The 12,689-nt window shown below is 50.3% G+C and overlaps 1 protein-coding gene across 1 annotated transcript in view; it reads right to left on the reverse strand.

The window, feature by feature from the left end:
- hecw1a (HECT, C2 and WW domain containing E3 ubiquitin protein ligase 1a) overlaps positions 1 to 12,689 on the reverse strand; it is a gene marked incomplete at both ends in the record, with an annotated part of 104,219 nt that overhangs the window by 80,062 nt on the left and 11,468 nt on the right. Inside the window, 2 exons of the mRNA XM_080543792.1 lie at positions 3,864 to 4,033; positions 10,958 to 11,033. Coding sequence (XP_080399918.1) covers positions 3,864 to 4,033; positions 10,958 to 11,033 — 246 coding nt within the window. The remainder of the gene's footprint in view (positions 1 to 3,863; positions 4,034 to 10,957; positions 11,034 to 12,689) is intronic.

The following is a 12,689-nucleotide window of genomic DNA, read 5'->3' on the forward strand; positions in this document are numbered from 1 at the left end:
TGCCTGCCGACAACCCCTCCTGCCTAAACCCCCTGCCTGCCTGCTGACTACGCCCCCTGCCTGACCCCCCGCTTGCCCTACGACCATTCTCTCCCTACTTCCTAAAATAAATCATACTTTATTTTACTTTAACCTGTCTCTGTCTGTGTCTGCGCTTGGGTTCCCTATCTGACCGTAACAGACCCACTCACCTCCCTCTACCAGACACTCACCTCCCTCTACCAGACACTCACCTCCCTCTGCCAGACACTCACCTCCCTCTACCAGACACTCACCTCCCTCTGCCAGACACTCACCTCCCTCTGCCAGACACTCGCCTCCCTCTGCCAGACACTCACCTCCCTCTACCAGACACTCACCTCCCTCTGCCAGACACTCACCTCCCTCTGCCAGACACTCACCTCCCTCTGCCAGACACTCACCTCCCTCTACCAGACACTCACCTCCCTCTGCCAGACACTCACCTCCCTCTGCCAGACACTCACCTCCCTCTACCAGACACTCACCTCCCTCTACCAGACACTCACCTCCCTCTGCCAGACACTCACCTCCCTCTGCCAGACACTCACCTCCCTCTGCCAGACACTCACCTCCCTCTACCAGACACTCACCTCCCTCTACCAGACACTCACCTCCCTCTGCCAGACCCACTCACCTCCCTCTGCCAGACACTCACCTCCCTCTGCCAGACTCACTCACCTCCCTCTGCCAGACACTCACCTCCCTCTGCCAGATACTCACCTCCCTCTACCAGACACTCACCTCCCTCTACCAGACACTCACCTCCCTCTGCCAGACACTCACCTCCCTCTGCCAGACACTCACCTCCCTCTGCCAGATACTCACCTCCCTCTACCAGACCCACTCACCTCCCTCTACCAGACACTCACCTCCCTCTGCCAGACACTCACCTCCCTCTGCCAGACACTCACCTCCCTCTACCAGACACTCACCTCCCTCTACCAGACACTCACCTCCCTCTACCAGACACTCACCTCCCTCTGCCAGACACTCACCTCCCTCTACCAGACACTCACCTCCCTCTGCCAGACACTCACCTCCCTCTGCCAGACACTCACCTCCCTCTGCCAGACACTCACCTCCCTCTGCCAGACACTCACCTCCCTCTACCAGACTCTCACCTCCCTCTGCCAGACCCACTCACCTCCCTCTACCAGACACTCACCTCCCTCTGACAGACACTCACCTCCCTCTGCCAGACACTCACCTCCCTCTACCAGACACTCACCTCCCTCTACCAGACACTCACCTCCCTCTACCAGACACTCACCTCCCTCTGCCAGATCCACTCACCTCCCTCTACCAGACTCTCACCTCCCTCTGCCAGACCCACTCACCTCCCTCTGCCAGACACTCACCTCCCTCTGCCAGACACTCACCTCCCTCTGCCAGACACTCACCTCCCTCTGCCAGACCCACTCACCTCCCTCTGCCAGACACTCACCTCCCTCTGCCAGACACTCACCTAACTCTGCCAGACCCACTCACCTCCCTCTGCCAGACACTCACCTCCCTCTACCAGACACTCACCTCCCTCTACCAGACACTCACCTCCCTCTGCCAGACACTCACCTCCCTCTACCAGACACTCACCTCCCTCTGCCAGACACTCACCTCCCTCTGCCAGACACTCACCTCCCTCTACCAGACACTCACCTCCCTCTGCCAGACACTCACCTCCCTCTGCCAGACCCACTCACCTCTCTCTGCCAGACACTCACCTCCCTCTACCAGACACTCACCTCCCTCTGCCAGACACTCACCTCCCTCTACCAGACACTCACCTCCCTCTGCCAGACACTCACCTCCCTCTACCAGACACTCACCTCCCTCAGCCAGACACTCACCTCCCTCTGCCAGACACTCACCTCCCTCTGCCAGACACTCACCTCCCTCTACCAGACACTCACCTCCCTCTACCAGACACTCACCTCCCTCTACCAGACACTCATCTCCCTCTACCAGACACTCACCTCCCTCTACCAGACACTCACCTCCCTCTACCAGACACTCACCTCCCTCTACCAGACACTCACCTCCCTCAGCCAGACACTCACCTCCCTCAGCCAGACACTCACCTCCCTCAGCCAGACACTCACCTCCCTCTACCAGACACTCACCTCCCTCTGCCAGACACTCACCTCCCTCTACCAGACCCACTCACCTCCCTCTGCCAGACACTCACCTCCCTCTGCCAGACACTCACCTCCCTCAGCCAGACACTCACCTCCCTCAGCCAGACACTCACCTCCCTCTGCCAGACACTCACCTCCCTCTACCAGACACTCACCTCCCTCTACCAGACCCACTCACCTCCCTCTGCCAGACACTCACCTCCCTCTACCAGACACTCACCTCCCTCTGCCAGACACTCACCTCCCTCTGCCAGACACTCACCTCCCTCTACCAGACACTCACCTCCCTCTGCCAGACACTCACCTCCCTCTGCCAGACACTCACCTCCCTCTACCAGACACTCACCTCCCTCTACCAGACACTCACCTCCCTCTGCCAGACACTCACCTCCCTCTACCAGACCCACTCACCTCCCTCTACCAGACACTCACCTCCCTCTGCCAGACCCACTCACCTCCCTCTGCCAGACACTCACCTCCCTCTGCCAGACCCACTCACCTCCCTCTACCAGACACTCACCTCCCTCTGCCAGACACTCACCTCCCTCTACCAGACCCACTCACCTCCCTCTACCAGACACTCACCTCCCTCTGCCAGACACTCACCTCCCTCTGCCAGACACTCACCTCCCTCTGCCAGACCCACTCACCTCCCTCTACCAGACACTCACCTCCCTCAGCCAGACACTCACCTCCCTCTACCAGACACTCACCTCCCTCTGCCAGACACTCACCTCCCTCTGCCAGACACTCACCTCCCTCTGCCAGACTCACTCACCTCCCTCTACCAGACCCACTCACCTCCCTCTACCAGACCCACTCACCTCACTCTACCAGACCCACTCACCTCCCTCTGCCAGACTCACTCACCTCCCTCTGCCAGACACTCACCTCCCTCTACCAGACACTCACCTCCCTCTACCAGACACTCACCTCCCTCTACCAGACACTCACCTCCCTCAGCCAGACACTCACCTCCCTCTACCAGACACTCACCTCCCTCTGCCAGACACTCACCTCCCTCTACCAGACCCACTCACCTCCCTCTACCAGACACTCACCTCCCTCTACCAGACACTCACCTCCCTCAGCCAGACACTCACCTCCCTCTACCAGACACTCACCTCCCTCTACCAGACACTCACCTCCCTCTACCAGACCCACTCACCTCCCTCTACCAGACACTCACCTCCCTCTGCCAGACCCACTCACCTCCCTCTGCCAGACACTCACCTCCCTCTACCAGACACTCACCTCCCTCAGCCAGACACTCACCTCCCTCTACCAGACACTCACCTCCCTCTGCCAGACACTCACCTCCCTCTACCAGACACTCACCTCCCTCTACCAGACTCACTCACCTCCCTCTACCAGACACTCACCTCCCTCTACCAGACACTCACCTCCCTCTGCCAGACACTCACCTCCCTCAGCCAGACACTCACCTCCCTCTACCAGACACTCACCTCCCTCTGCCAGACACTCACCTCCCTCTGCCAGACCCTCACCTCCCTCTACCAGACACTCACCTCCCTCTGCCAGACACTCACCTCCCTCTGCCAGACACTCACCTCCCTCTGCCAGACTCACTCACCTCCCTCTGCCAGACTCACTCACCTCCCTCTGCCAGACTCACTCACCTCCCTCTGCCAGACTCACTCACCTCCCTCTGCCAGACTCACTCACCTCCCTCAGCCAGACACTCACCTCCCTCTGCCAGACGGGGTTGACAGTGTTGCAGACGATGGCAGAGCGCTTCTCCTGGCCGTGGTGGGGCAGGGCTGGGAAGGTGGTGTGTTTGCCAGGCTGGATGGCGATCTTCAGGTAAGGATCAGGGTTGAAGAACATCCCTTTCTTCAGACCTGCCGCCTGGAAGTCTGTCACAGAGAGAGAGAGAGAGAGAGAGAGAGAGAGAGAGAGAGATAGTTAATACAACTAGTATTAAGTAGTTTGGAGAAGTGATGTAACCCTATACATATTTTCCTGTGATGGCTCTCCCTCTCCAATGAGTAGGACTCCTCTTGTTCCAACGATGGTAAGTACTTTCAAATTGATGATGATGGAAGATGAGAGACGGAGAGAAGGACCATGGGAAGAGAGAGGAAGAGAACACTCTGAGTCTCTTGAGAGCTATTATTTAATATATTATTAATATTTAAATATTCATCCCTAGGACGAGATTTGGTCCAGTAGATAAGCGGCAACAAAAAAACACATTGTTCACTTAGAAAATGTGCACACATGCATAGTTGTTATGCTGAACAAAACCTGATATAGTGGCAATTGATTCTGATACTTTCGACCTGTACCATGACATTAAGGACAAAATATAAATGTGTTAAAAATGATCAATGTTATCAAGACGCTGAATCCATGCAAATCAAGTAAGGTCACTTCAACATTTTAAAGTTGGTCTAGAGTTTATATCTTAAAAGACCAAAGAACAGTAACATTTTAAAGTTTAAGAAAACCAACTTCAAGTGCTTATAGCGTAAAATGTACAAATGTCAGAAAAAAGCAGCTTTCATACAAATTAAGTTATATTAAAGGGAATGTGGTGTTTCTTGTTTACTGTATATGGTTTAAGAGCAGTAGAACTTAAGATCCTCCATAGACTTTGTGGAAGCCGGCCTTACTTAATATTCATGGATGCAGCTTCTTGATAACATCTATAATTTTAAGGTAATAGCATTTAAAGTTTGGCATTCTAGATGGTGCTAGAGAATCCAACAAGGCCTGGCTAATGTGACAGCAGCTAGTGAAATCGGGAACAACAACAAAACGGGAACAACCAGGAACAATAAACCGGCAGCCGATCAAATGTTCAGACTTTCATTCTGAACAACGTAAATAAATGTTGTTGAAAATCAATGACACACTCGCTAGTCAACTAACACAGCTTGTTTTGTGAGCCTGCTAACAATGTAAAGTAGTGATATAGTTAACTAGGTAGTAGTAGGGATTATTCACAGAATCCATAGCATTGTTTTGGCTTAACTAGCTAGTGTGTCATTGATTTTCAACAACCTTGACATTTATTTAAAATGTTCTGAATACAATTTTGAACAATTTGATTGGTTGCCGACTTCTTCCCGGTTTCACCAGCTGCTGTCACAAATTGGCACTATATCAGTAATATATCTATATCACTAAGAGTCTCTGCAGTGGATCGGGCTTCAGCCCTCTGATGGTTCTGAGCCTTGTTAATGACTCAGTTGGGCCTGTGTGTACTCTGCCCCAAGCAGTAGTCCATTGATCAAAGCCAGTGGCAGCATGGATCTGAACGTGTGCTGCCTCTAGCTCCGCTGGGCCGCTCAATAAATCGGCAACAATATATCCGGAGTGAAGACCTTTTTCTGATTGTAAGCCTCTCCTCCTTCCTCCCTCCCCCTTCGCACTTTCCTCCTTTCAAATCACACATAAGCACACGCACGCATGGACGCACACACGCACACACTTTCACTCCAATCAAGCCAACTGTCTATATAGTTGTCTGAGTGAATATGACCCTCATGATATCTTTTCTTAGCCATACAGTAGACTGTGGAGGGGAGGAGACAGTGAGGACTGGAGCAGAAAGGAACAGAGTATTCTTTGAGGTAAGGTCCTAAAAGAATGTGCCTGTCAACTGGCATATGTCTTTTCCCAGCTGTTCTGGGAGTTTCTGAAATCCTCCTGTGTACCTCAGGCCTGGAAAACTGCAATTTTCTTCATGGATTTCTCCTCAGCCTTACAATGACATTTAAGTTTTGGGCATTTAGCAGACGCCTTACTCCAAAGCGACTTCTTTTTTTTGACACTGGGGAAACAGTACAAGGGGGGAAGTAGACATAGGAGACATAGTATAGGGGGAAACAGGTGTCTCAGGAGATACAGTGCTGGGTGGTAGTAGATGTCTCAAGAGGAGCAGTTAAGATGTAACCTGAGGAGATGGGTCTTCAGTATCCGACGGAAGATTGAGAGTGACTCTGCAGTTCTGACAGCCATGGGAAGCTCATTCCACCAGCGGGGAGTGAGTGTAGTGAAGAGACGTGTTGGCGTAGAGGTGGTGGGGCCAGTAGGCCAGCAGAGGTGGAGGAGCGGAGTGAACAGGGTGAAGTTTGGGGGGTGACCGTTGTCTGCAGGTAGGCAGGGGCTGTCCCTTTTGCTGCCCGGTAGGCAAGCACCAGGGTCTTGAATCTGATGTGAGCTGCTATGGGGAGCCAGTGCAGGGTGCGAAGGAGGGGGGTGACATGAGAACATTTGGGGAGGTTGAACACCAGATGGGCAGCAGCATTCTGGATGAGCTGCAGAGGTCTGATGGCGGAGGTGGGGAGCCCAGCCAGTAGTCAAGGCGGGAGATGACCAGTGACTGGGTCAAGAGTTGCGCTGCTTCTCTGGTGAGGAATGGTCGTATCCTTCTGATGTTGTAAAGGAAGAATCTTCAGGAGTGTTCTGTTGCTGCGATGTTCTCCCACAGGATAGGCGGTTGTCCAGGATCACTCCAAGTGTCTCCACTGTGATAGAGAAGTCTTGGAGAGGGCAGACTTTCCCAGAGATGAAGAGTAGCTCAGTCTTGTTAAGTTAAGGTTGAGCTTGAGATGGTGGGCTGACATCCATGTAGAGATGTCAGCGAGACATGCAGAGACACGTGTTGCCACATGTAGGTCAGAGGGGGGGGGAAGGACAGGAAGAGTTGAGTGTCATCTGCATAGCTGTGGTAGGAGAACCTGTGTGAGGAGATTACCGAGCCAAGAGACTTGGTATAGAGGGAGAACAGTAGGTGCCCTAGGACAGAGCCCTGGGCTCGTGGGGAAGGCAACGATTCTCTCCAGGTCACCTGGTAGGAGTGACCCGCCAGGTAGGAAGCAAACCAGGAGAGTGCGGTGCCAGAGATGCCCAGTTCTGAGAGGATGGAGAGAAGGATCTGGTGGTTGACTGTGTGGAAGGCAGCCGACAGGTCCAGGAGAATGAGAACAGAGGAGAGGGAGGAAGATTGAGCAGAGTGGAGGGCCTCTGTGACAGCAATGAGAGCAGTCTCAGTGGAGTGCCCAGCCTTGAAGCCGGATTGGTGGGGGTCCAGGTGTTCCATCTTATGGAGATCAGTTGTTTAGATGCAGCATGTTCAAGGGTTTTGGAAGGGAAGGAGAGAAGGGATACCGGTCTGTACTGTAGTTGTGGACAGAGGTCGGGTCAAGGGTGGGTTTCTTGAGGAGAGGCTTGACTCAGGCTATCTTGAAGGCAGCCAGGACAGATCCTGTGGATAAGGAGGAGTTGATTATGGTGGTAAGGTAATGAAGGATGTCGGAGGAAATGGATTGGAGAAGAGGGTTGGGATCGAGAGGGCAAGTGGTTGCCCGCTTAGATGTGATCAGTGTGAGAATCTCATCAGGGGAGAGGGGGGAAAAAGATGATAAGCCAGAGACAGAGTGTAGTGCAGAGAGTCTGGAAGGGGTGTTAGCAGCGTTGGTAGGTGGAGGAGAAAAGGTGCTGCTAATGGCATCAACCTTTTTTCGAAGTAGTTGACAAAGTCATCGTCAGACAGGGAGGAGGGAGGAAGGGGAGGAGGTGGGTTGAGGAGTGTGGAAAATGTGGAGAACAGTTTCCTAGGATTAGAGGCAAAATAATGTATTTTGGAATGATAGTAGGATGCTTTAGCAGCTGATGCAGAAGAGGCGTAGTTGGAGAGGAGAGAGTGACAGAGGTTTAGGTAATCTGGGAGGCCGGTTTTTCTCCATTTCCTCTCAGCTGCTCTGAGCTCTATTCTACAAGCATGTAGGGTTTCAGAGAGCCAGGGAGAGGATCATGCTGGCTTCAAGGTTAGTGGACAGAGGGCGTCGAAGGATGAGGTGAGAGCGGACAGGAGGGTGGAGGATGCTGAATCAGTGAATAGAAGGGAGAAGGATTCAACAGAGGGTAGGGTAGCCTTCAACACAGTTCAGACCCACCTTCTCTGGAGACATCTGCGTGACCGCAAAATCAACACAAGCTTGGTCCTATGGATCAGAGAGTTCCTGAGGGGGCGACCCCAACGAGTCTGCATCAAAGGCACCCTCTCAGACTGCTGACTGCTGAACACAGGAGTCCCCCAGGGAACGTGTCCTGTTCCTGTTTTCTATTTATGATGACTGATGGGTAGATGATTTTGCTTACTTAGACAAATTAATTTGCTGTAAGGCGCTTTGGATAAAGGCGTCTGCTAAATGCCAAAAATGTAAATGTAAATATACAGTATATATATATATATCAATGAGATTAAAAAGCTACAGAGCTCCAGTGTTTAATATGTTGTAGAACATCAGTTTAGTTAGCTTTTGACTGTTGCACAACTGTGACAAAATATAAATTGCCCATGGGGTTCCCTCGCTGAGCTGAAGAAAAAACAACCAATATACACCGGGTTGCTCTCTGGAACCAGTGCAACATAGGCTTACTTTACTAAGCGTCTAATGTGCACACTGGATATACTTGTACCAGCATCGCATATATTTGCTCCAGCATTGCTAAAGCAGACCTTATGCTTATGTAGCAAGAAGAAGTGGTTATGAATGAAATATATATGAGGACATGACACGGTCAGTAGCTAAAGCCACACAGAGTGGCAGACTTAAAAGATGTATGCTTCTTAAAGCCAAGAGCTTGTAGCTTAACTGCGTGGGGGGAAATGTTAGCCAAGCGCTATTTTGGGGCACATCTGTAGTGCAGTGTCAGAAAAGGGATTGATGCCGACAGCCTTGCATATAGCCTTTGCTTCAGGGTAGGGATTAGGGCTGGAGAACCATAGCTATATTCATGGTTGTATTACACCTCTCATTCATGCATATGAAAAATCTATGATTGGGTCTCTAAAAGTATCGGTTTTAGATATCAGCTTATTTATTGTTTCAGCTTATTTAAAGCAGGAAACACATGGACAGTATAAGACCCATATGTACAGTGTAACATTTATAAGCTTCTGTCTACGTGTTTGCATATCAAGTGAACTAAAGCACAAATAACTACTCTGGGCTGTTAGTATAGTAATTACAACCCATATTGAGTGGACTTATTCAACCACTGTGTAGGATGGTGAGCAAAGCTGTGGAAAAAGGCAGTAGTACAGGCCCCAGGGCAGTGTATAGAATTACATAAATAGCTTTCAAATGTGTGTAGTTGTGGTATAAAACGTCCACCACCTTTGGCTATTTCCCTGAAAACCACAAAACAAAGCTGACCTAGTAGCATCTCGAATGGAGGCCAGAAATAGACAAGGTTTATCGATGGCCTAACATTGAGCCTGACCTGCAGGTCTATATCTGGTCCTGGTCCTTGAGGAGAAAGAGGTTTCACTACAGTACAGGAGAGCTTCTATACACACTAAATGCTAACACACACTAAGACACTAAGCAGAAAACTAGAGATGCTCCGATCAGGGTTTTTGGTGCCGATCACCGATCACCGATCACTGGAATCAGGGATCTGCCGATCCGATATCACCGATCACCGATCACAGCGTCGAAAATGGCAATTGAAGCATTCTATTTATTGTGTAGCATTATTTATGTTTTTAATTATTCTTAACACCATTGACATTGTATATTAAGTATTCAAATGAAATTAGGAGATGAGAAATTATCATGAATTGACAACCATCTGTTTTATTGAATTCACAACCACCTGTAGCTTACTTCAGGAAAAACAAATAAAATGTGAAAATAAAAATCATAATAAATAAAATGTACACTGTCACATCAAATGTGCAACATTCCACTCGAATGAGAGGAACTAGGGGCTCTTAGAGAACTTGGAGCTTATACTGTAGCTTTCCTGAGGAACAATAAACATACCCAAACTAAACTGCAACATAAACAGGCTATAGCCAAATATAAAATACTGTTTCAAGTCAGTCAGTTTCAAGTCATATTTAGGAGGAGATAAGACAGCAAGTCAGCAATAATCAATAAAACAAAAAAACAAAACATTGCACCTAAGGAGATTTCAGACTCAAACCTTACTTCTGATTAAGCAGCATCACTGGCAGATTAGCCTTGAGAAATACAAGCATCTCAGCGTTTTTGGCACTCAGCCTGTTCCTCTTATCATCTAAAATATGTCCTGCTATGCTGAAAAGTCGCTCGCTATCTACACTTGTGCAAGGTGCACAGAGGAAGACCTAAAACTCGCGCGCTAATAGTTGTTGTTGCTATGGGCCTTAGCCTAGCTTAGTGACTTCCTGCTCGCTGGGTCACATGACGTCGCTGAACACTACCTACACTACGCTCGTGAAGTCGCGCTGGAACTCTGACCAGCACTCGTGGAACGCCTCTCGTCCAATCAAAGCACTCGGTCCCTTTATGACGTCGAGCCCAGTGTGCGCTTCGGCGCTCTCGGAGCGAATCGCCGAACGCAGCAAATGCCGTATGATATTTGTGGTATTGAAAGACCTTGCGTGCGTTCCTCCGCGAGGAATTTCTTTTGAGCAGACATTACAAACTGCATATTTGTTGTCTCTTTCCGACACTGTGTAATATTGCCAGACTGGCGACGCCATTTCTCTATGTAAACTGATCGGCCATGTTTGATCGGCCGTTTTGAGAACTCCGATCAAAACCGATCAAGGGCATATCGGCCGATATCGATCGGCACCGATCAGATCGGAGCATCTCTACAGAAAACTGCAGGAAAGATGGAATAGGTCATGGATGGAGGGAGGGATAAAGGTGAAGGTAAAGATGGAAGAAGGAATGGAGGGGTGGTGGAAAGAACAGAGGAAATGGAAGAAGAAATGAAGGGATTAAGGAAGGGAGGGATGGAGGGAGGGAGAGAGAGACTCTGTGACTCACCTGAGATGGAGAAGTTGATAAGTCTCCTATTGCCCAGACTCTGTGCCACATCCTGGTTGACAACAGGCTTCAGTACCTTCACAGCAAGAGAGAGAGAAAGGGTGAGAAAGACAGAGAGGGGGGGGGGGGGGGGGTGAGAGACAGAGAGACACAGAGGGAGCGACAGATGACAGATAGAGAGAGAAAATGAGAGAGAGACATGAGAGAGAGAGAGAGAGAGAGAGAGAGAGAGAGAGAGAGAGAGAGAGAGAGACAGACAGACAGACAGACAGACAGAGGAGGGGAGTAAGTAAGACAGCTAGTGAGCTACATGGAGAACCGTAGCTCCCTCCTCTTCCCTGGCCAGGCCTGTCCAGGCTCACATCCAGTACTTAAGGGCCATTACACTGGGCCCCGAGTGCGGGCCTGGGATCAATAGCCTGCATTCATTAGAGCTCCATTGATCTGGTGTCCAGGAAGGGTAGGAGCAGAGAGAGGTCCCTGGGGAGAGGCCTTCTCAGAACCCCACAGCTGACAGGACAGGGAAACACCAGCACACACCAGCACACACCTCCATCATCAGCTGGCCCTCACACACCTCCGTCTGGCTGTGTCTGTGTGTGGGTGTGTGTGTGTGGGGGGGAGGGGGGGGGCTTGTGTGGGATTGTGTTTAACCATGTAACTATGGAATAGATGTTTTGCCCGTAATGAGTTTGCAAATCTCAAACCTTGTGAAACATTAACAACCCCAGAGCCCCACCCCTTACACCCCCCCCCCCCCACCTCCTCCTCTAACACAGACTGATTACAATCATCGGGTGGACTGATTTGCAGGAATTAGTTCTCAGTCTGGTTATGACAAGTCAGATTTCTTTGTCTCTTCGGGCTTAATGCAGTATGAGACGTGACAAATGTTTCAGCTTTCTCTCCTCACGTATTTGACCGAACAGGCAAGACTGAGTCGTATTATTTGCAGAGTGCATCGAAATCAGATTACAGGTCAAAAGACACAAATAGACATTGCACCGGTGTGTTTTGACAGCTCAATCTCACTGTCCTTGTTCTGTCCTCCTGCAGTTCAGAGGCTTAACATGTGACAGACCGGGTTCAAACCTCAGCCAAGATTGCGTTAGCCTGCCGAGAGCTACCAAACCACATCCGTTGCATCCATCAACAATCTGGCCCCCTCCTACCTTGCCGACCTCGTCCCCCTCCACAACCCCTCCCGTTGCCTCAGGTCTGACGACCAAACCACCCTCAAGACCACCAGGAGCAAGCTCCGGACCTGGGGTGATAGGGCCTTTTCATCAGACAGGCCAAACACCCTCCCAAACAGGCCCTCAAAACCCACCTCTTCAAGCTTGCCTTCACCAGTTAACCCTCTCCCCCTCCCCTCCCCATGTGTCCCAACACTACCTTAATTAGGCCCCTATACTTTATTTTAGCTATTTTTTGCTTCTTTTTATTATTACTACTCGATCTTTTCAGTTTGTAAAGCGTCTTTGAGTGTCTAGAAAAGCGCTATATAAGTATGTAAAATGTATTATTATTATTATTATTATTATTATTATTATTATTATTATTATTATTATAAGCACTCAATGCAGAGATAGAGGCAGAGGAAGAGACGGAGGGAGAGGACGGGAGATTAAAGGAGGATTCTCCTCTGCAGTGCGGCTGGCTGATAGCAGCGGAGCCGAGTGTGAAAGGCTTACACAGCAGCCCTGCCAGGCCAGGCATAGCACCGCTCAGA

Source organism: Nansenia antarctica (genome assembly GCF_963989245.1).
Source record: "Nansenia antarctica genome assembly, chromosome: 13".
NCBI classification, from domain to species: Eukaryota; Metazoa; Chordata; class Actinopteri; order Argentiniformes; family Microstomatidae; genus Nansenia; species Nansenia antarctica.